This window comes from Macrotis lagotis, chromosome 6, assembly GCF_037893015.1.
Source record: "Macrotis lagotis isolate mMagLag1 chromosome 6, bilby.v1.9.chrom.fasta, whole genome shotgun sequence".
NCBI lineage: Eukaryota > Metazoa > Chordata > Mammalia > Peramelemorphia > Peramelidae > Macrotis > Macrotis lagotis.
Window position 1 is genome coordinate 226,315,832 of NC_133663.1, and position 25,121 is coordinate 226,340,952.

At 37.6% G+C, this 25,121-nt stretch overlaps 1 protein-coding gene across 18 annotated transcripts in view; it reads left to right on the forward strand.

The window, feature by feature from the left end:
- ASB11 (ankyrin repeat and SOCS box containing 11) overlaps nucleotides 1–25,121 on the forward strand; it is a 138,844-nt gene that overhangs the window by 60,789 nt on the left and 52,934 nt on the right. For 5 of the 18 annotated variants that reach the window (XR_012469611.1, XR_012469613.1, XR_012469614.1 and 2 more), the window contains exon 7: nucleotides 2,674–2,821. The exons of 1 other annotated variant lie outside the window; for it this stretch is intronic. Coding sequence is in view for 7 of the 17 variants with exons in the window: in XM_074192409.1 (XP_074048510.1) it covers nucleotides 2,674–2,798 (125 nt within the window). In the remaining 10 variants the exon portion in view is untranslated. Of the gene's footprint in view, nucleotides 1–2,673; nucleotides 2,822–8,786; nucleotides 8,862–10,834; nucleotides 10,859–15,843; nucleotides 15,962–16,474; nucleotides 16,574–24,458; nucleotides 24,855–25,121 lie in introns of those variants that run through there. 12 more of the 18 variants (XM_074192411.1, XM_074192415.1, XM_074192413.1 and 9 more) reach the window with 9 other exon arrangements.

Here is a 25,121-nt window from a genome sequence, read left to right on the forward strand (position 1 = left end):
AATCTTTTTTCTTTTAAATTTATTTTTATTAAAGATGTTATTTGAGTTTTACAATCCCCCCCCAATCTTACTTCCCTCCCCCCACCATGGAAAGCAATCTGTCAGTCTTTACTTTGTTTCCATGTTGTACCTTGATCCAAATTGAGTGTGATGAGAGAGAAATCATATCCTTAAAGAAGAGAAGTCTAAGAGATAACAAGATCAGACAATAAGATATCTGTTTTTTTCCCTAAATTAAAGGGAATAGTCCTTGAACTTTGTTCAAACTCCACATCTCCTTATCTGGATATAGATGGCACTTTCCTTTGCAGACAGCCCAGAATTGTTCCTGATTGTTCCTGATTCATGGAATGAGCAAGTCCTTCAAGGTTGATCAACACTCCCATGTTGCTGTTAGGGTATACAGCGATTTTCTGGTTCTGCTTATGTCACTCAACATCAGTTCAGGCAAATCCTTCCAGGCTTACCTTAAATCCCATCCCTCCTGGTTTTTAATAGAACAATAGTGTTCCATGACATACATATACCACAGTTTGCTAAGCCATTCCCCAATTGAAGGACATTTACTAGATTTCCAATTCTTTCCCACCACAAACAGGGCTGCTATGAATACTTTTGTACAAGTGATGTTTTTACCCTTTTTCATCATCTCTTCAGGGTATAGACCCAGTAGTGGTATTGCTGGGTCAAAGGGTATGCACATTTTTGTTGCCCTTTGGGCATAGTTCCAAATAGCTCTCCAGAAGGGTTTGATGAGTTAACAGCTCCACCAACAGTGTAATAGTGTCCCAGATGTCCCACATCCCTTCCAACAATTATCATTATCCTTCCTGGTCATACTGGCCAATCTGAGAGGTGTGAGGTGGTACCTCAGAGAAGCTTTAATTTGCATTTCTCTAATAATTAATGATTTAGAGCAATTTTTCATATGGCTATGGCTTGCTTTGATCTCCTTATCTGTAAATTGCCTTTGCATATCCTTTGACCATTTGCCAATTGGGGAATGGCTTTTTGTTTTAAAAATATGACTCAGTTCTCTGTATATTTTAGAAATGAGTCCTTTGTTGGAATCATTAGTTGTAAAGATTGTTTCCCAATTTACTACCTTTCTTTTGATCTTGGTTACATTGATTTTATCTGTGCAAAAGCTTTTTAATTTAATGTAATCGAAATCATCTAATTGGTTTTTGGTGATGTTCTCCAACTCTTCCTTAGTCATAAACTGCTCCCCTTTCCATAGATCTGACAGGTAGACTAGTCCTTGATCTTCTAATTTTCTTATAGTATTGTTTTTTATGTCTAAGTCCTGTAACCATTTGGATCTTATCTTGGTAAAGGGTGTTAGGTGTTGGTCTAATCTAAGCTTCTTCCATACTAACTTCCAATTCACTTCCATTTCCAAATACTGTGTGGAGATGGGTATTGTTCCTTGATAAACTCCTATCCAACCTATTTTCCAAGTTCCATAACTCTGTCTTTAGACCTCCATAAGTCAAATAATTTTATATACCCTTTCCTAGGAAGTTCATCAACTTTTACCCCCAGGTTAAGCTTTATTGGCCACATGTGATACAAGAATGTCTTATCCAATAGCTTTGATTAGAGAATGGCTTCTGAAATTCCTTCAACATTAAAGTGGTTTTTTTTTTACCTATACTGTGTTAATAGCATATATTTACATTCCTAACTTGCTTCTGGTAAACCTCATCCCTGTCAATGTTCTGGTCACTTAAATATCCATTAAAAACAAATACTTCCTTTCCAGAAGAATTAGCATGGCCTATCCTTCCCATTTATGAGTTTTCCCCCATGCGTCTCTACAATTCCTATTCTTTTTGTGTTTGTTAATTCTCACAGTTTAATTACAGCCAAATAATTTTTCCTCCTGCATTTGCTCCATAGTTTCTTCCTTATATTTGTCCTTTTCCTTTCCTACTTGGCGAGATTTGGCATTTCATTCAAGGATCTTTTTGCTATCTTTGTCCAGCTTTACTTGCGATAACCACCACCTTGTCCACATGGGCAGTTGTCCCATTAGCCTTCTCCCGCTGTATACACTCAATGTAGATTGCATGTAACCCTGTATTAGCCAATTTGCTCACCTTGGGAGTGTCCTCGAATGACCTGGACTTCAATCATCATTTCGAACGGGCATGGAGCGGACATTGTACTAGACATAATTTTCCTCCCTATGTGGGAGGGGGCATTGAAATGCCTCTTGGGGGTCCTTCCTTCGGTCAGAGGTCACAAAGGGATGGAGCTTCATTTTCACAACCCCCTCCCCCCCAGCCACCACGGAAGAGAAAATACTGAGGACCCATTTCTGCCTCCTGAGGAAGACGGGGAAAACCGAAAAGAACTTTTAAAAAAAAAATTGATACCTTTTATTTGTACCTTTTTTATATCCACCAGACCACACTGTCCCTTTGTCAAAGGCAAAGAAACAAAAGCAGCCGATACATCAACCACATCTGATGTTTACACTAGTTTGTCCTTAGAGTTCCCCATCTATCTGTGCTGAGAAGGGAGAAATGTCCCATTATCTGTTCCCTGACACAAAAGACCCTTTTAAAAAGAGTAACCATGCCAGAGTGACTCTTTATCTTGTTAATGTTCTCAGGATTTTCTGCCTTGAATGTCTTTCCATCCTCATTTTCCCCCCTCTTTCTTTAGGTCCTTCTTCACTTGTCCAGCTCTGCCGTCTATGTATTCGGAAGTGCTTGGGTCGATCCTGCCATTATGCCATCTACCAACTATGTCTTCCAGAGCCACTTGAAAAATTCCTCTTATATCAATAGATAAAAATCTCTAAAGCAAAAAGGTATCTGAAAAAAATAGATGACAACTATACTCTAGATACTTAGTCTAGTTTTCCTACTTTTATACTTATAGGTCTATATAAGGGGTAAGGCAATTCATTACAGGAAATCTTCCATCCATTCTTCCAACTTACAGACTGGGATGTGGTGATTAATTATATCTTCTTGCTAACTGGTAGAGTAAACAAGTCTTTTTTAATTTAGTTTTTGTTCTTATTGATGAAAAAGGTTTCTAAAACATCTCTTCTGTCCTCATATACAATGTAATGAAAGTAATATAAGATTTATTTAATGATTGAAGTTCCTAGAGTAAAAGACCATCATTGGGAGCATTTGTGATCATTATACATTACAAAATATAATTGGAGAAAATTAAGATGAATTAATGTCTATAGCATATATCTTCAGAGTTCCTTTTTTTGAATAAATCTAGTTATCTGTTTGGGGGCCATTTCTTCTCTTTCTGATAAGAGTCAATATGATTAAAAACATACCCATTCTCATTAATTTAGTATTCTCACATAATCTCAATGTTGGAAGGAGCCCCAGATTGAGTCATGTAAATTCAGCCTCTATCTTCTCAAGAATTTTCAGGTCCTAATGAATCAATATACATATTAAAGGAAAAAGATGTATTTAGAATTTATTTTCCCTTGCTTATTGCAGAATAAAATAAATTTCTCTTGATTTTGACTGCTTTCATTTTAAAATAACCAATAGAAACTATTAGAAACTTTCTAAGTTTCTAATTCCATTTTTATCTAATTTATAAGTTGTTCTCTCCACCCTCTTCCCTACCCGCCCCCACAAACAAACTTCTTCCACCCCATTAGAATGTAAATTCCTTGAAAAGACAGGTTTTGCAGCCTTTTCTTGTGGTCCCTTCTTTTAATTTAGTGCCTGGCAGTTTGTAAACTCTTTACATATATATATATATATATATATATATATATATATATGTACATATATATATATATATATTTAGGACCCACTTCATATATATAAAATCAATTAATTGATTATATAATCAATTAATTGATCGATTGGTTAATGAAGCATTCAAAAGGAGCCTCTTACCCAAATTATAGGCACTACAGGAAGTTATTAAACTAGTCATTTTGGCAGCCAGGACAAGTAGCAATTTTGTAATTAGTTACATGAAAACAAAACAAATATTAATAAAGGTAAATTCAGTTGAGCGGTAGGGGACTATAGTAAAAGGGTTCTTAATCTTTATGTGTGTGTGTGTGTGTGTGTGTGTTTATATAAGACTATGGGTGTTTTCTTAGAATGCTATTTTTAAATACATAGACTACATAAGATTACAAAGAAAACTAATTCTATTTAAATAAAGATGTCATTTTTCCCAATGACTTCTTGAAGTTTATCCATAGACCTCTCACAGTTCATGGGTCCCAAATTTAGAACCCTGGCTAGAATGTCTCACAGAATGAATTTTAATAATATTCAAGATATGATGCCGACTTCCTATTTTAACTAATTATTTCCTGCTGATTGGGGCTGAGTTCTACACTGTTCAAGGAATGCATATGCTGAATTTCTGTGTTTTTTTTTAAGCTATGTTGAGAAAAGGAAGACTCCCAAGAGTATAGAACTGTTTCTCAAGATATATAGTAAGTCAATAAGAGATGGTAGTGTAACTACTCAATTCATTAATTTTGTCAAGGAGAATGAGAACTGAATTTGAAAGAAATGAACAAAAATGTCCAGTAGCTAGAGTTGAAATATGAAAGAAACAGACACATAGTAAGAAGGCATTTTATTGCAGTTCTGCATCTAGCAAGGTTGGAGGAATTACATCCCAGAGTCCTGAAAGAAATGACAGGGAGACCATGGAGAATGAGAACAGGTCCATAGGATTGAAGAAGGGCAAATGTTGACTTAATTTTCATTAAAAATAGAAGAAAAACAGTCTACAAACTCAGAGCTAGTAGGATTTTGCTTTCAATTCCTAGCAAAATTATGTACTATATTAATAAAGATGAACTTACTGTTACATGGATTTGTAAGGGAAAAGATTGTGATGTCTAAATTTTGGTACCTTGGATCAAAGTTTTAGTTGCCCTAACTTAGTTATAGTTCTAATTAAAAAATAAAATACTTATTTAAAAGCCCAAAGGATTCTTTGAGCATCCTTATTCCTGATATCTGCAAACTAATGACTTTTACATTTAATTACACAGTGAAATTAGGTGTGACAACTTCCAGGATATGTTTGGGAAAGACCCCAAATATAAAAGATTGACCTTCTTTTCATGGTTGATACAAATTTGGAAAATAATAATTTGACAGATATTTTAATTTGTTAAAGGTCTTAGGCATAGTGCCATTTTTAACCCTAATCAGCTTCCAAAATAAATAAAAATAAATTCTTATATAATGAAATTCGGGACTTTCCCCTCATTCAGGCAATTCTAAATTTGTGGTCTAATCAATTTTAATATGGCTACTCAAAACCCTTTTCTATGTTTCCTCAATTTTTTCTTCTTTATGATGATTTATAATCAGTAAATTTTGGAGAGAAGATGATTCCAGCTTTATAATTTCTCCTGTCCAGAATAATTTAATAAAAACTATTATTTATAGTTCTATTTTGAGACAGCTATCATCTAGCAAAAGTGCCTTATTACTCATTATCTTCCTCCATGTTCTTCTGTAAATTCTAAAAGAAAATCGACTCTCCCCACCCAAATATAACTTCACTTGGCAAGAAGATAAAGTACTAAAATGGTTTCTAGTCTCTTTTAGTCTCATTGTAGTGATTAATTTGTATTTGCTAAATTTCTTCAAGAAATGACAATAGTTTGAGTTAATATGTTCTTTTATCCATTTCCCATTTTCAAATTGATCAGATTGAAGACACAATTAAATGTAATAACTACCTTTTATAATTCTTCTAATTTGTCATTTCTTTTGATTCTCTACTTTAAGAGGTCTGATGGTACACAGACAGTTCCTTAAGAATGAACTTCCAGGGGTGGTTTGGTGGCGCAGTGGATAGAGCACTGGCCCTGGAGTCAGTAGTACCTGAGTTCAAATCCAGCCTCAGACACTTAATATTTGTGTGGCCTTGGGCAATCCACTTAACCCTGTTTGCCTTGCAAAAAGCTAAAAAAAAAAAAAAAAAAAGGATGAACTTCCATATTGTTAGCTAGTCATTTCCTGTTCATAATTCAACTTAAATTTTTTTTTGGTATGATTTGGTGCTTGCCATCCCAATCAGTGCCTCCAAACTCCATCTTCTAAATGACAAATAGATTTTTTTTGCCTCCTCCAAGGCTACCATTCTATTATCTGAGTCATGCAGTTTCTCCAGATTCTCTTCTGCCATATATACATATATATATATATATATATATATATATATATATATTCATATCTTTTACCATCTTCCTTTGTTAGTTCTAAACCAATGGTAGCTTTTTTCCCCCTTTTTATATATAAAACATTATTTGGCTAGGAGATAAAGTGCTAAAATTGTTCCTAGTTTCTTCTGGTCTCATTGTGGTTGATTAATACAAATACGATATATAGGTGTGAGATTTCTTTATAACTTGCAACCTTTGGCCATACTCTTTTATATTCTTCAATGTAAATCTTAAAAAAAATTTAATAGTATTTTAATTTTTCCAGTAACATTTAAAGAAAATTTTCAACATTCATTTTTGTAAGATTTTAAATTCTAAATTTTTCTCCTTCCCTCTTTCACCTCCCCGTTACTCAAGACGGTAAACAATTTGATATAGTTTATACAAGTGCAATCATATAAATTTATTTTTATATTAGTCATAATGTACAAAAAGAAATAGAACAAAAGGAAAAAACACACACATACAAAAGACAAAACAGTATACTTTGATCTGCATTCAGATTCAGATTCCATAGTCTTTCTCTGGATGTGGATGGCATTTTCCATCATGAGTCTTTTGGAATTGTCTTGGACCACTGCTGAGAAAAGCTATATCAATCCTAGTTGATCTATACACAGTATTGCTGTTACTATATACTCTGCTCTCCAGGTTGTGATCACTTCATTTTGCATCAATTTGCATATTAAATGAAAGTTTCTAACATCTTTTTCTTAATTTTTCTTCTCCTTGCTCACCTTTGCACTGAATTTACTAAGTACTGAAATATATGATAGAAAGTCTTGGAATAAATATATTTTATATTTACTCATTTGAGTTCTGTTTTTTTTGTGTTGAATTTGAGATGCTTGCACAATGACAAGATAGAATTGGGGGACTAGAGCCAGGAAAGACACTTGATATGAGAATCATATAACGATTAGAATTGAAACCCTATGAGAAGAGCAAAAGAGAGGGCACAGTGAGACAAGAGAAGAAAGCTTATAGGTTGGAGGTAAATCACAAATATGGATAGGACATAGGCGTTGATCCACATGGGAGATTAACCCATAAAGAAAAGAATCACAAAATATGGGATAAAGACTGGATTAAGCCATTGGATTTAGCAATTGTGATGTCATCTGAGCAAATTTATTTGCATAATGAGATCAGAAGCCATACTGCAAGTGGTTGACAAAAGAATGAGAAGACTAACAAGAGTTTGACTGTGACAGAGAGGAGATAGAATGAGGAGATGTAACAGTCATTAAGGATTTTTTTTGTTGTTGTTTAATAAATGGGGAAGATTTAGTCATATTTGTAGGTAGAAGAGCAAGGAGCAAAGGTAAGAAGAAATTGAAAAATCACAGAGCTTTTTTGAGGGCCTGGCTGCCAGGAATGGACGAAGATGGGAACAAAGGCTGACTTTGGTTATAGCCTAGAAAATAGAGAATAGGAGATGATGTAAAAGAGAGTAGAAAAGGAGCTAATGAATGACCCTGTTTTCTAATTAATATATATATATATATATATATATATATATATATAAACAAGGATTGCTGCTGAGAGGAGGGCTGAGGGTGGTGTGGAAGGCATAGAAAAAAAGATTTTGAACAGCTGTTATGGGAAGTGTAATAATCAAGTAGTGAGATCTAAAAGACCACTTTACTGACCCATTCAAGATAATCATGTTTACAGTATTTCAAATATCCATGATCACACCAATGTGAATTCTCCCTCCATCAAGGTATATTCCAACATTTCTAGAACTTGTATATATATCTCTGAATAGTATTGCTGTGTCTAAAACAAAGTTGTAGGTTAGTCCTTAGACAATTAATTGTATACCATCAACAAGTTCTTATTTGTTTTTTTCATCTTGGTAGGACATCTATCAGATTTCATAGAGCTTAGGTACAACCTTTTGGAATCCAGGGTCCCTTCTGTGCCACAGCGAGACTTTAGAGTTGAGCATTAGTGAAGGTGGTTGTCCTTTGTTCTTGAAGAGGACCAAAATGGCATTACTATGTTGGAGTCAAGGTATAGTGTCCATTGGACACAAGACCAATATGCTCTTAGAAAGCTCTACCATAGGTCAGACACAAATAGTCCTCATGAACATCTAGAGTGGAGAGTTCTCTAAATTTGCATCTCACATCTTTCTTTTGAGCTACTGTAATTCTGCTAGATGGTTTTTTGCCAGTTCAGTATCTCCATGTTATGCACTCAATTCCAAAGATCTACAGAGAGACCGTAAGAGTGTCCTTGTATCACTTCTTATGACTTCCATATGAGCACTTGCCTTGTATCAATTCTCTGTAAAATTGTCTTTTAGATAAACATGTTTGGCATATGAACAATGTGGCCAGCCCAAACTGCAGTAGAGTTTGAATCTTTGAAAATTTAACTCAAGAAAGTTCAGTTCCTCAGTGTTTGGCATCTTCTCTTGTTGGGTGATCTTCAGAATCTTCTTAAGAAGTGATCCAGTTTCCTGGCATGGGCTGGTTGACTGTCTAAGTCAACACAACACAATGGCTCTGTATATCTTTAGTTTGATAGGCAATCTAATACCTCTTTACTTCCATATTTTCTTTTGTAGCCTCCCAAATACTGAGCTAGCTCTGACATCAACTTCATCATCTATGTGTGCATTCTTGGAATGTATACTGTCAAGGTAAGTGAACTTTCCATTTGCTATAACTGATGGTCACATAGTGTGGTGCTGGTCAGTGGAGAAGTTGTGTTTTCTAGATGTTAATTGTCAGGCTAAAATTAACACATGCTAAGAAGATATTTACATACTTCATATGTATGCTCAGGTATGATGCTTCATAGGATCCATAGGTAACACCTGCTTCTCTAAATAAATCTTTGTTACTAACTTTTTCCCCAACACTTTCTTAAGCCTAGACAATCAACAAAAAAACCAAACTGTTTTTTTTTTGTATTTGATGATTTCTGAAGTGTAAATTAGGTGGTAAAGTAGATGCCAATTTCAAGTCAGGAAGAATCATTTTCCTCAGTTCAACTCTGACCTCAAGAACATACTATGTGATGATGAACTTAATTCTGTTTGCTTTTTTCCTCATCTATAAAATGAGCTGGAGAAGGAAATGGCAGACCACTTCAGGATCTTTGCAAAGAAAACTCCAAATGAGGTCATAGAGTTGTATTCAACTTAACAACCACAAAAATACACTGAAAATTTCACAATTGTTTTTCCAGATCCAGTTTAATCTTTATTACACCACTTTATCTGTACTATCTGTAGTCCTCCTCCTTCTTATTTGTACAAGTAGTAACATATTAAAATATCCTTTAAAAACAGGATTTTTATTTATCTGTTTGGGTTTTAAGTATAATCTTCTTAGGTGCTGGGAATACTTATCTAGAGCAAAGCATCATAATCCAATTTTTTTTTATCATAGATTCAACTGACATTCTTCTGAAACCTAAGGACCCCTTCTTGGGATAATATTTTTAAATAGTATAAAACATATAGATTATAAGTGAAAACAGTTATATTCTGAAATAGAAACATATATATCTATGTATCTATGTATCTATGTATCTATGTATCTATGTATCTATCTATCTATATATGTATGTATACCCCTCCCAAATTCACAGACTCCAGGTTAAAACCCCCATCACTAAATGAACTCTCATAGCTTCTTTCAGTTTCATATTTCTTCTAGAATTTAGTCTTAAAAAACTGCCTTGGTTAGGACCTTGCTTTAATAAACCTCTAACTGTTCCCCTCTTATTTATCTTTTCCCCCCATGTCTCTTTCTCTTCTATCTTGTAGCCTCTTGTAACCTCCCCTTCACCATCTTATCTATTATTACCTTTTCTCTCTTTTCTCGTTGACATTCATACTTGTTGATCCTATAAAAAAGAGTCCTAGATTTGGAATCATTAGACTTTATTTTGTGTTCAGATCTGATTATTTACTGTATGACTTTGGATAAACCTCTTAATTTGGGTCTTTGTTTCCTAATCTATAAAATGATGAAGATGATGAAGAAGATGATGATAACTAGGTAGTTTAGAGCCCTGGGTCTGGAATTAGGAAGACCTTAATTCAAATCTAATCTCAGACACTTCCTAACTGGTTAAATTGGCTCCCTTCTGCCTCAGTTTCCCCATTTGTAGAATGGGAAAGAATATAAAGTGTTTTGCAAGCCATGAAGCTATAAATGTTCACCATTAACCTGTAAAATGAGGGGGGCTAAGCCTAAGACTCTCTACAGTTTCTTCTATCTCTAAACCCTATGATCCTTTAAGAATAGCCTACATTCTTTGTCTGTAGTTTTGTTAGGCTACCCCCACCCCCAATCACCCCACCAGGTTTAAGCCTGGCAGAGAAGCTTGGAGCCAGGTGGAGGTAGCCATTAGGCCCCCATGGGTAAATTCAGTCTTGATGTGGCACCCTCTGGGAAAGGGGCAAAGACTGTCCCTTCCCACAGCAGGAATGGATCCGGGGGAGTCCAAGCCATTCCTTCCTAGGAAGTGTATTGTGTTATACACTGGGCGGGGGTGGGGGGATCAGAATGAAACTGTTAGAACAAGGAAACGGCTCAGTCATTAAGGCTGAGAGCAGAGAGTCCAGCAGGGCAGGAAAGAAGTCTGGGTAGGCAGGGCAGGTGTCAAGGATGGGAGATGGACAAGGTGAGTCCTGGGAATGAAGGAAGGGCTGGTCGGTAGTAGTCTCCCCTCCTCTGAGACAGAGACTGCTCTTCTCAGTGACTCATTGTGTTTGGGTTTTGCCTTTATCTCCAGGGCCTAAGACAGTGTCTGACACTAAACAGTTGAATAAAGCCTTGTTGATTTATTGATAAAGAGCCAGGAGACCTGGGTTTGAATCCCAGCTCTGCTTATTCATTGACTGGGTGACTTTGTCTATAAAATAGAGAGATAGCCTTGATAGGTCCCTTCTAGCTCTAAAACTATTCCCTGGTCCCCAGCATCCTCACTCGTTTTCTCCTCTAGAGGGTCCTCTAGAAGAGAGGAGTGGGAACACCTCCTACCTGACCATTTCTTCAACATCTGCTAGTGTTTGCCATTCCTAACTTCTGTCTTCTCTTGGCCATGGAAGCCACAGCCCTATCCTGCTTCTCCTCTTCTTCCTCCTCTTTTTACAACTCCTTACCTCTTCCTATAACTTGAATATCAGTAGCCACCTTCAAAGTTTTGTACTTAAACTTTCTTTTCAATTATTCTTTCTTCTTTAGTAATCTCATCCACCTCTTTGCCTATAGATATAATCTCTATGAGGATAATCACTCCAACAGAAAATGATCATTAATATTAGGACAGAAATTATTAATATTAAATGTAATGTTACCTTCCACACCCCAAAAGACTAGCAATATCAGAATGTCAGGAAGATTCCTACCCTTAAAATAATGAGATTGGGTTGAGCTGAATTATACTTTTTGACATCTTGTCTTGTAGGGGAACTGAGCCCAAACTGAATCTAGCCTCTGATATCCTTGCCCACTTCCACTGGGATTTGTGGCTTGAAAGGCAAAAAACCCTGCCAGAATAAAGTGATTTTCCTTGTCCAGATTACCAAGAGTTACTGGGGTCTCATGACCAGGCCTTTCTTAACTCACCTATAAAAGAGGCCAAGCCATCTGCCATGAGCACTTAATGAATCTTGATGATTCTTTGGATCTTACATCAGTCTAACTGTGACCTGAGAAGACCTCACTTTAAAAAGCCTCCCTATCTGACCACTAGACCCAGAAGATTCTGCAGGAGAAAGAGAGCACAGTACCCCTCCCTCACTTAACGCTAATTCACTTGCATGTCATGGCAGCACTTCCCTGATGTCATGGTCCTCCTCTAGAATGAGGGACAAACCACAATATCAACCAAAGAACAACAACCATTTTTTGTATGTTTCTCTTATTCTAATATTATATCCTTATTCTAATATTATATCCTTAAAAATGAACAAAATACTCTTTGTAACTTGGACCTTACAGGGAAATCACAGCATTACTAATGTTGACCTTATCATTAGGGAGTTTAAATTCTGGATTTAAATTCTTCCTATTTATGACCATGGACAAATCATTTGACTTCTATATCCATCAGACTGATGATGTTGCTTGTCCTTCATTCTTGAAGAAGACCATGACATCAGGGAGATAATTCCATGACAAGCACATGAATTGGATTTGAGTGTCGGTGGGTGGGTGGGGGGTGGTGCAGTGCTAAGTCACCAGCCTTACTTTCTCCCCCAGAGCCATCTGGATACAGTGGTCAGATATGAATCAGGATCACTGGAGATGACCCTGGATGCAAGGCAATGGGGGTTATATGACTTGTCCAAGATCATACAGCTAGTAAGTGCCAGGTTTCTGAGATCACATTTGAACTCAGATCCTCTTGGCTCCAAGGCTGATGCTCTACCTACCATACCACCTACTTGCCTGAAGACTTACCTACCAAGTGTCAGATTGGTCACTGTGATCCTTTGATGAAGGTAATTCTCACACTTAAGGATTTTCTATGCTAATGAGTTCATAGATATTTCATATATGTAAAATGGACTCAGTGACTGTATTGCAAAACAATATTTGTAAAATTATAATTTGTCCACTAAATTTACAAATTACTTTTCTCATAACAGCCTTCTCCTGTGATATAATAGCACAAATATTATTGGTTTCATTTTACAGATGAGAAAACAGTGACTTGTTCACAGTCACATAGCTCAAAAGTATTTTAGTCTAAAATTAATATTAACTGGGTCCTCATTTTTTCAAATCTAGTGTTTTTACTACTATACCTTTCTGAGCTCCTTTTCTACAGGGAGGTCAGAAGAAGGCCGACCTCACTGAAAGCAAATGGTATTCATGAAATGATTTATTAAATCCCTCTCCAGGATGGTAAGGACTATCTAAAAATGTTGTCTCTTTGAGTCATGAGGGGAGCAGAGAGATTATCTTAGCAAGTCTGCTCATTTTGCAGATAAGAAAACTGAGGAAGAAGACTTGTCTAAAGTCATACAAGGTACATCTAGGTAGCATTGTAGATGGAGTACCTCTCATCTTCCTGAGTTCAAATGTGGCTCCGAATACTTCCTAACTCTATGACCCTAGGCAAATCCTTTAACCCTGTTAGTCTCAGTTTCCTCATCTGTAAAATGAGTTGGAGAAGGAAATAGCAAACCACTCCAGGATCTTTGCCAAGAAAACTCAAAACAGCGTCACAAAAATCAAATATGACTGAAAGTACTAAATAAAAATAGTAGTCACATAGGAAATAAATGGATTCAAATAGTTGTCAGGACTACAAATTCAGGGCTGTTATTTATCACACTATCTCCTTTTTGGAATGTACCACCCATTAGAACTTCAATATGAATTGGGGGATTTCTGGTGTGTTGGAGAATTTCAGTCATCTTAAAATGAAGAAATCACATAACAATGCAATCTCTCCTTACAAAATGTGACAGGGTTGGAGTCAGTAGAGAGTTGGGTTGGTATTCTGAATCTGGTAATTTTTACCATAGTGCTTACCTAAGGGTCAAGAGTTTTGCCAAGATTAGGCTCCACAACTGTGCACTATGGTGCCATCTGGTGACCTCTATTGGGGGGGGCACAGGTTGAGGATGTAGATTGGAATCTTCTCTGCAATTTCTAGGACACTCAGTTTAGATTTGCCTCCAATTTCACAGGCCCTAAGTGCCAAAGGCAGAAATTGAACACAATTTTCCCTAGATCTGAGGCAAGCTCTCTGTACATTAATTACACCCAAGCACCTCTGAAATTTAGACATTTATTAGTAAACTCAAAGGCAGGTAATTAGAGGTTAAGTTTTAATTGACCTGACCTCAGTGGTTTGAATCCCTTTCATTCTAAGTGGATTTTTTGCATTCATCTCTCAACTCCTCCTCTGAACCCTATTTGTATTTCTTATGGATGACAGTCTCATTTAATATGTGGAAATATGCTTCAGGTCACCTTGAATTCTCCCCCAGGACAATGCTAGTAAAGATGGAAATGTTCATTAATGGAATGGAAAGTGTTTGGGGATAATTTAATAAAGACTTATTAACACAAAATTATGGAATGTTAGAGGCAGGAGGGACCTTAGAAGTCATCTAGCCAAATCCCCTTGTTTTATAGATAAGGGAAAAAAATGGTTAATTAGGGGCAGAGTCCAAACTGGCAGCTCAGTCTCCAGGCTCCCAATGCAGGTCTGCTTTAGACTGCTTTGTTGAATGGCCAAGTCCAGAGTAGTACCCCAATTTCCAGACTCCCAATCCAAATACGTCATTTTATGTTATCTGTCTGTCTGTCTATTTGTCCATCAATCTATCTAAACATCTATCATCTATATATCCATATATATATATCTATATATATATATCTATACATATCTATACACACATTATATAGATCTATATATCCATATATATCTATACACACAATATATAGATCATCTATATATCCATATATATCTATATATACATATCTATACACATTATACATATAGATCATCTATATATCCATATACACATATATATCTATATATACAATTCCATACAAACATTACATATATATAGATCATCTATATATCTATATATGTCTATACAACAGTATATATAGATCTATATATCCATGTATACATATATCTATATCTATATATATATTATATAGATATATTATATATAGATCATTATATATCATATATATCATATATATAACATCTATATCATATATAGATACATTATATATAGATCATCTATATATCCATATATATACAAAACTATACACACATTATATAGATCATCTATATATCAATATATATCTATATATCCACATCTATACACACAGTGTATATATCATCTATTCATATATACATATATATCTCTATAAATGCATATCTATGTACACATATGTATAGATCATCTATATAGCTATATATGCAAATCTATACACACATTATATATAGATCATCTATATATCCAGATATCCATATATATTTATATGTACATTATCTATACACATAGTATATATATCATCTATATATCCATATACACATATATCTATAGATACAAATCTATACATATGCTATATATATAGAGAGAGATCATCTATATATCCATATACACACATATCTATATATACTAATCTATACACACTATATATATGGATCATCTATATATCATACACACATAAATATAAATTTTATGTATACAAAATATACACACATTTTATATACATATATATATATATATGGAGAGAGAGAGCTCTTTCTGTAGCTTTATTTGTCTATATATATCAGAATTGTAACCCATGACAAAGGTACTTGAAAGTAATACCTTAAGACCAAAAATAGAGAGGTGATAATTGGAAAAGCATAATGAGCCATCACAATTTGAGTATTTTTTAAAGCAGGAGAAGCCTTTAACTTATGCATTGAAAAATAATAACATGACAACCTAATAGGCCCTTATCAGCCTATGTCAACCACAATTGAAAACAAGAACCAAAGAAAACAAGTGTAAAGAAAGGGAGCCCCGAGGAAGCTGTGAGATCTGATACAATCATGCTTAACTGAAAATTCTGGGGGGTTGGGGGGGAGGACGGAGAGGAGGTGTAGGATACAAAGTCTCACAGGCACTCTTGTAACACGATTACAAGGAGAGCTTTTCTCCATAGGGAAGCCCAGCAAAATGAGGACCACATGTGCTTGAAGGCTGAAGCATGCAGTCAGGGAGTCGGCTGTGCCCGCCACTCAGGGCAGTCTCAGGTGAAGAGAGCTGCGCTCTTGAGACCCTCAGTGGTGGGACGGGGGGGTGGGGGTAGCCCCTCCAGCGGACCCAGGGCTGATTTGTGGCAAGGGGTGAGCTGGGCGAGGCGACGCGCAGGGCCCCCGGGCCTCTCCCGGCCCATGCCCCTAGGCTGTGCCCCCACCGCGGTCCCCCAGCCCCCACTGCCAGCCCTCTCTCCGCAAAGTTACAAACTGTGAGTTTCCTTCCTGATAAATTTCCAAGGCCCTCTCACTGATTGGTCTCGGTTTGGGGAAAGGACGTGACATCAGCAGCCTCTGCCTCGGTGCCCTGAGGGCCGGCTGGCCGCCGGGGAGGGGGCGGCTGGATGGCGGGGGCAGGCCCGGGACCCAGGTGCTCCGGCTCCCGCCAGGCGGCCGCGGCGCTCGGCGGAGGAGTCAGGCACCCGGCCGGGCTGCTGGCGGCGGCGGCCGGGATGGGCCGGGCGCTGTCCTGAGCCGGGCGCGGGAGGGGAGCCCGCCGCCCCGCGCCGCCCCGCGCCGCCCCGCGCCGCCCCATGGCTGGCCCAGGACGCGGCGGGAGCGCCAGCAAGCCCCAGCCCCCGGCGGCCTCGGCCAACCGGCTCATGAGTGGTGAGTAACCCGGCCCGCCAAGTTTGAGCCTCGGGGCCCGGCCCCGGAGAGCCGCCAGCGGGACAGCTTCCCGGGAGGCTCGCCGCAGCCGGAGGCTAGCGAGGGAGAAGGGGTTTGCGCGCCTGGGAATGAACCTTATTGATGAAATTGCCAGTGCAGCTACCGTGCTTGTATGCAGAAAGATGCGGGTGTGCCCGTGTTTGGTATAAATGTGTGCGCACAGGTATAGAGCCGCCGAGATACACATACATACACACACATGCACATATACACATACATGTACACATACAATATAATATATATGCTCACCTGTGGGTGCACACATTTGTGCACACACACACATATGTATACCACACCCACATGAAAGTTGTACACACACAACAGAATCCATACACATTCACATGTGTTACATGTGCACACATGTGAGTTATATGGATGTGAATTGGGTTGTGGAGAGTCAAGAGTCATGGGCACCAACTAGGAGTCTGGTTTTCATTTGTATCCTCTATCCATTATTCTCTCTATCCCGGGCATTCAAGTGTAGGTTTATGAATGTGTGTGTAGGTTTCTGTGTTTACATACACACATGCATGCAAACAGGCATTTTGGACTCCTAGCTGGTTTCTATACCTGTATGTGTAGATACACACATGTAAAATATCAGCTTGTGTTTTCAGATCGTTTACATCAGAGACAGGTTTCTGGTTTTGGTGAGAAAAGTGCAATGACTTCACAGGTCCTAAGAGTGTCTGGCTGGGGTGGGAGAACAGCTCATTTCAAACCATTTTCTCCAGTAAAGGTCTTAATCCCTTAGTACCAATAAGAACCTGTACACAGCAGGTTCTCAAGTAAAACACTTGTTGCTCAAAGAATGGTAGATGGAGATCAACTGCTGTTTAAAGAGAAACATAGATCTTCCAATAAATTCATGCTCTCCAAATCAGTGACTTTTGTTTTTTTAAACTGTACATAGATGTGTCCCTGACCTATATTGGTAGAGGGATTTTTCTCATCTGGGAGTTAGTTACCTTTATCTTCTCTCCTTCCCTCACACCCTTCTCTGTCTTACTTTGTCTCACTCCTCACTCTTAATCTCACTTTCTCATTTTCTTTCTCTCAGTCTCTCAGTTTCTTTCTCCTCACATATATAGATACATATAAACATATGTGTAGGCTTGCATGTGTGTGTATCTTGAGAAATATATAAACATGTAACATATACATGCATGCTGTTGATCCTTCATTTTAGTCATGTCTGACTTGCCACCCCACTTGAGGTTTTCATGGCAAAGATGCTGGAGTGGTTTGACATTTCCTTCTCCAGCCCATTTCACACATGAGGAAAGTGAAGCAAATTGAGGTTAAAGGTCAAATAATGAGTAAGTGTTTGAGGTCAGATTTGAACTTGGGAAGATGAGAATTCCTGACTCCAACCCCAAACTCTTTCAACATACATATAACACATATATTTTTATGTTTTATATGTAAGCAATACACTCATACATATATCTATAGAGACACTTTTATAGACACGTAGATAAACACACATGCATGTATTTATATACATAAACATGTGCCTGGCTAGTCACACACATATCTAATCTACACATGCATGCATGCATGTTTATCTAGAGACACACACATTTAAACACACTCTGTGTATATACAGATGTACATATTACATACACACATACAGGCACACATAGAAAGATGCATGCACAAATAGTCACAACATATACTGTGTGAATATGTGCATTTATATGTAGATATATATATATATATGTGAGTGGGACTGTGGTAGAAGTGTCTCATTGACTGGACCTCTGTGCCTTTTGGGTATGTGGCCCTAAGGGGCCTGGGTCCTCGCTGCCACAGGTTCCCGAGGGCAGGCAGGCAGAGACTGGCTCATTAACTGCTGACTGCTGACTTTGTAAAAACAGGACACTGCATCAAAGAGATTATTTCATTCAGCACTCTGGTTGGCAGTTTGCCTTTCACTTACAAAAAAGGGGGAGTTTTGGGTTTATGGGGTCCACCCTCAGGAACCTCGATGCTAAGAGACAGAATCATAGCCCCACAGATGGTGGGTGCCCCTCCACCCATCCTCTGGTCTAGGGCAGGTGACAATACTGGGGGTGGGGTCTCCTGCCTTAAAGAAGATTAAAAGGCCCATGAAGAGAGAAAGGAATGATGCTCCTGAAACAATAGCAGGACTTTTTTTTTTTTAAAGATGGTGTTGGGGCAGCTAGAGCACTGGCTCTGGAGTCAGGAGTACCTGGGTTCAAACGTGGTCTCAGACACTTAATACTTACCTAGTTATGTGGCCTTGGGCAAGCCACTTAACCCCATTTGCCTTGCAAAAAAAAAAAACCTAAAAAAGAAATGGTGTTAAAAAATTTCAGATTGTGTTATATAGCTTCGGCGGTTCAGGGGAGATTGTTGAAGACTGAAGGAACAGACTGGGAAAGATCTGAAGCATTTGTAGAAGCTGATCTGTATGTATAGGATATAAATGATAAGATTGAAAAGCAAAAGATAAAAGACAGGAGGATATTCTAGACATGAACAAACGAATGAAGAGAGGAATGATCATTGAACATTTCTAAAATAGTTAGGAAACTCACCCAGTTACTGAGGAAAGTGTTTTTGAGCAGTGAGTTAGAAGTTTGGAGGCTTAGGGAAGAGGTGGGTAGTGAAAGACCTTGAAAGGCAGACAAAAAGATTCAGAGATTCAGACCAGATGAGGTAGGAAGGAAGTTGAGGAGCAGTGAAGATTTTTGAGGAGGAGGAGTTTAATCATGACATTGGAGAAAAAAACCTGAAGAATGAACTGGATGGTAGGGAGCTAGGAAGTGTGACTGTCAATTCACTTAATATTTATTAACCCCTACTGTGTTGAAAGTAAAAGGCAATGTGGTGTAGTAGAAAACTGACTGACTCTGGAGCTAGAAGACCTGGGTTCACCTTCTACCTCTGAACTATATTGACTCAGTGTGACCTGGTCCCATCAGTTGCTCTCTTAAGGCTCCAGATGAATGCTGTACATTTCAGAGAAGGCGCTGACCGCTGTTGAAAAGGAAGCTGCATCTCACTCCAACTCCCTACCCTCATAGAATCACAGGCCTGGCCAGAAATGAAGACAAACAAAAATATTCAGAGGACCATAAATATAGAGCTGGAAAGGCCTCCAGTAAAGTGTAAATATCTTACAAATGAGGAAATGGAGCCCCAAGGAGGTCATGACTTACCTGGGGTCTCCCAGTGAGAAATGGCAAAGGGAGGATTTGAACTCTGGTTTTCTGACTCAAGCCTTTCTATTGCTTTGGGTCTCTCAGTAAACTATTGTTGCTGTGTGTCCTTTATACTCAAAAAGGACTATGACATCAGGGATGTGATACCATGATGTGCAAATGAATTAGATTTGAGGACTGTGTAAAGGGTGTACAGGAATGAGAAGCAACACAATTGGGGTCAAGCAGAGTCGACTGAGATAGTCTAAAGTCCCTTCTAAGCATCCAGGCAGAACTAAGGAGAATCAGGGGCAAATAGAGATACTTCAGAGGAAAAATTCCCAAAATGTGATATCTGAATGTGGATATTCAGGGTAAGGAATGAAAGAAGTATTCATCTAAGATTTTAATCCTGCATATATCAAACCTGGGAAAGTAGGGGTACCACTGAAACAAGCAGAGATGTCTTTAAAGGGAAGTTAGTTTGGTGAGAGAGGTGCAGGGAGATAATGAGAAATTTTGGAGTCAAATGGAAATCTATGGACAGTCAGTCTATCTTTGTTAGCCTCGATCTCACTTCCTGAAGGGATTTCCCAGTGTTTTCCTTCCCACACTTTGTGGTCCAGCTGAACCAGCCCCATACCTCTCCATTTACCACCTTTCCACCTTTCCCCTGTCTGGAATGTCTTTCTATCTCATCTTTGCTTTGTTTGCTTCAAAACTGACTTTGACATTGAAGCTTTTTTTTTCAGTTTCTCTAGCTACTGGAATTCTTCCCTCAAAATTTTGCCTTATACTTATTTTAATTTGGGGGGAGGGGGAGACATTCAGGGTTAATGACTTGCCCAGAGGTCACACAGCTAGTAAGGTTGGATTTGAACTCAGGTGCTCTTGATGTCAGAGCTGGTGTTCTACTCACTGTTCCATCTAGCTGCCCCATATAGAATAATTTATGTTGTTTTTCCTAATGGAGTGTAAACTCCTTAAAGGCAAAGACTTTTATTTTGGTCTTTGTATTCCCAGAGCTTAGCTCATGGTCTAGCGCTGAGAATATAGACTGATTGACAGTTTGGAAAGTTATAGAGATTTATAGAGAACTGCAGCTTTTAGTTGGGCCATCATTGAAGAGGGGGTTCTCTGAAGTCACAAGAGGAGATAGGATGGCAAAGGAGGCCCCTTGTCTTCTGATATACACAGCCAAAGGACAGGAGTTTCCTAATGTCCATAATAGGAGAAGATCATAACAACTGAGAAAAACTTGTTTGGGTGTGGTGATTTTGTTCAGTTATCTTACAGTTGTGTTTGACTATTTTGCAACCATATTTGTGATTTTCCAGGCAAAGATCCTGGAACAGTTTGCCATTTCCTTCTCCAGCTCATTTTACAGATGAGGAAACTGAGCCAAGCAGGGTTAGGTGACTTGCCCAATATGAATCTTCCTGATTCCAGGTCTGGTGCTCTATATTTTAATTAAGAGACTGGATTAGGCGACTTTTAAAGTCTTCTCCAACTAGAAGTCAATAATATTAAGATTTAGTTCAAATCCTTCCAGATTAGAAAACTAAGGGAGTTAAAGGTCATATAATTAGTTGATAGTTTAATTAGGTGGTACAGTGAATTGAGAACTGGACTTGGCAACAGAAAGACTCATTTCTCGGATTTCAAATCCAACCCCAGACACCTGCTAGTTGTATGATCCTAGGCAAGTCACTTAACCTAATTTTCCTCAGTTTCCTTCTCTATAAAATGAACTGGAGAAAGAAATGACAACCCCCTCCAGTATCTTTGCCAAGAAAACGCCAACCAAGTGGGTTTTTTTCCACTTATTAGCTACACAAATGATGAGTCTAATTTAGTCTGAATAAGAGATTTAAGATGCTGTGATACCTGGCTGACTGTAGAAGGGTGAAGAGTGTGGTGTGTGTGTGTGTGTGTGTGTGTGTGTGTGTGTGTGTAAGTGTGTGTGTGTGTGTAAGTGTGTGTGTAAGTGTGTGTGTGTGATAAAAACTTTCAGCATCATTTATAACATAGCCCAAGACCCACTCCTTCTATGAATAAAGTCTGCCCTTTTTGGACTATAAAGTAAGCAGTAAAGAAAGAAAGGGAATTGCAGAAAAATGGTGACCTGGTTTCATTCTGGGGAAAATATTCTTCCTAACACATGGAAAGGATCAACTTGCCTGCTGGATAAGGGTGGTATTTACCTTATGAGGGAAAAATTCTCTGGTTTTGAAGTTAGAGGACCATGGTTCAGTCTCCAGTGGTTCTCTACCCACTGTGTTATAATTGGGCAGATAATTCAACCTTTCTGAAGGTCAGCTTTCTAATCTAGAAAATGAATGGGTTGACCCAGATGACCTTTAGTTTCTTCATGTTCTAAAGCTATGATTTAGCTTTTCTCTCCTCTTGCCCCTCCCCCGTCCCCAACTTCATCTTTGCTCATTGGAATACAACTAGGTTCATTTTCACTATGATTCCAATGGAATTTTCCATTGGAATCCTTCCATCAACACACACCGTTGAAACAAACCTCTCCATTTCCAAGAACAAGGAGACCGTTTATCCCTCCTCTCCCCCCCTACTCCCTAGAAGACGAATGCATTGTTTTTATATCTCACTTTGCAACAAATTCTCCAGCATTTTGAGAAAGTCATCTGATGCCATGTGTTATATGATCATCAGGGAACTTTAAAAATAATATATCCTTTTTTCCTAAAGTATTCATCCTTTCTTTCCCTCTCAGAGAGCCACCTTCTTTAACATAGGATATAAAGAAGAGAAAAATACTTCAGGTAAAATAATCAATGAATAAAAGTTTTAACGCACCATGTGCTAATAATAAACAGGGTAGCTAGGTGGTACAATGGATGGAGTGCCAGCCCTGGAGTTAGGAAGACTAATCTTTCTGAGTTCAAATCTAGTCTCAGATACTTTTTAGATGTATGATCCTGGACAAATCACTTTTTTTTTGGTGAGGGTGGGTAGGGAGGTTAGAAACACTTTTATTTAATTTATTATTAAAATTGTTTATTTTTTATTTTTCCAATTACATGCAAAATAGTTTTCAACTTTCATTCTTTTGAAAGTTTTTCAGTTCCACATTTTTTTAACCAACCTCCCTTCCATTCCCCTTCCCCATAGCGTTGTGCAATCTGATAGAGGTTGCATATGTATAATCATGGTCATTCTTTAAAAGAAGAATTAAAACTAAGGGGAAACACCTATGAGAAAGAAAGAAAAAACCTGAAAGAAAAATTTTAAAGTAAAAATAATCTACTTTGCTCTGCATTCAGACTCCATGGTCTTTTTTTCTGGATGTGGATGGTAGTTTTCTATCATAGGTCTCCCAAAATTGTCCTTGATCATTGAATTGTTGAGAGCAGCTGCATCCATCAGTGTTGATCATCTCACAATGTTGTTGTTGAGTATGATGTTCTCTTGGTTCTGATCACTTCTCTCAGCATCAGTTCATGAAAGTCTTTCAATGGTTTTATGAAGTCTGGCCACTCATGATTTCTTACAGAGCACAGACATATGTCCTAGTTTGTTCAGCCATTCCCCAATTGATGGGCATCTCCTCAATTTCCAATTCTTTGCCATTACAAAAAAGAGCTGCTATGAATTTTTTCTTCATGTAGGTCTTTTCCCCCTTTTTTTTATCATCCCTTTGGGATATAGACCTAGTAGTGGTTTTGCTGAACAAAGACAATGATCACTTTTTATTACTCTCTGTTCATAGCTCCAGATTGCTCTCCAGAATGGTTGGATCAGTTCACAAATTCACCAACATTAGTGCCCCAGTTTCCCACATCCTTTCCATCATTGATCACTTTTCCATTTTTTTTGTTTTAGCCAATCTGATAGGTGGTACTTCAGAGTTGTTTTAATTTGTATTTCTCCAATCACTTTTGCATTTCTCTAATCACTATTAACAACAGTTCCCTCATCTGTAAAATGAACTGGAGAAGGAAAGTGACTGAACAACAAATGACATCAGTCAGATATTGTGAGATACAAAAGAGGCAAAAGACAGTCTCTGCTTTCAAGGAACTATATTGCAAAATTCTGACATTATATCTCCTATTCCAAACAAAGAGTCCCAACCTCTGCAAAGCAGTAAGGGTGGGTCTTCTTGTATATATATTTTTTGGGACAAAACATTGTCCTTATAATATCAGACAATTTCAGTTTAATTATTTTTGTTGATGCTATTACTATTTTATTGTTGGAATTATAATGTGAAATGTGTTTTTGCTTAAGTTCATGTCTTCCCATGCTTCTCTGAATCTATCATATTCATAGTTTCTTTCTTCATAGTATTTTAGTTACTTTCATGTGCCACAATTTGTTTAACTAATCCCAAATCAATGGTATCTACTTTGTCTATAAACTTTTAGCTAATCAGTTTTCTAATTATTAGTAATTTGGAATTTTCTTTCACAATTCTAAATTGTTTCCAGTTCTTCATTTGAGGACTATTCATTCAGGTTTTTATTGGGGAATAAAATTTGGCCCATATATATTTCTCTGTGTGTATGTATGTATGTATGTCTATGTGTCTATATGTGTATGCTTATATAGTTTTATACCTCTATCTATCTATTTATCTATCTATCTATCTATCTATCTATCATCTATCTATCATCTTCTATCTAAGTAACCTTATTAGTAGTATTTGATAAAGATATCTGATCTGAATTTCTTTGTTTTGATTATTTTTGAATTTACATTTTGAAGTTGTTATGGTAGATGGTGTAAAATATTGGACTAAACCTAATTTCTGCCAGGCTGCTTTCTAATTTTTCTGGCATTCTTTCAAAATATGCAGCTCTTTCCTAGGGACTTTGTTTCTAGCTTCATCTTATGCTGAATAATTAAGTTCAATTATTTCTGATTTTGCCCCTTGTCAATTTTTTTAACCTGTATGCAATATTGTTGTTATTGGTCTTCAGTTGTTTCAGTCATATCTGACTCTTGGTGATCCCTTTTGGGGTTTTCTTGGCAAAGATACCGGAGCAGTTTGTCATTTCCTTCTCCAGATCATTTTATAGGTGAGGAAACTGAGGCATGTAGTGCTAAATATCTTTTCCAGGGTCCTACAGCTGTATTTCAATTCGGGTCCTCCTGAGTCCAGATCATTACTCTATCTACCATTTGTCAACTAGCTGCTAGTTTTGATGATTGCTGTTTATAATATATTTTATAATATATGCTAAGATCAAGAAGTACTATTCTTAATTCCTACCTTTTTTATTATTTCCCTTGATAGTCTGAATCTTTTGCTGCACCAAATAAATTTTACTATTTTTATCTAGCTC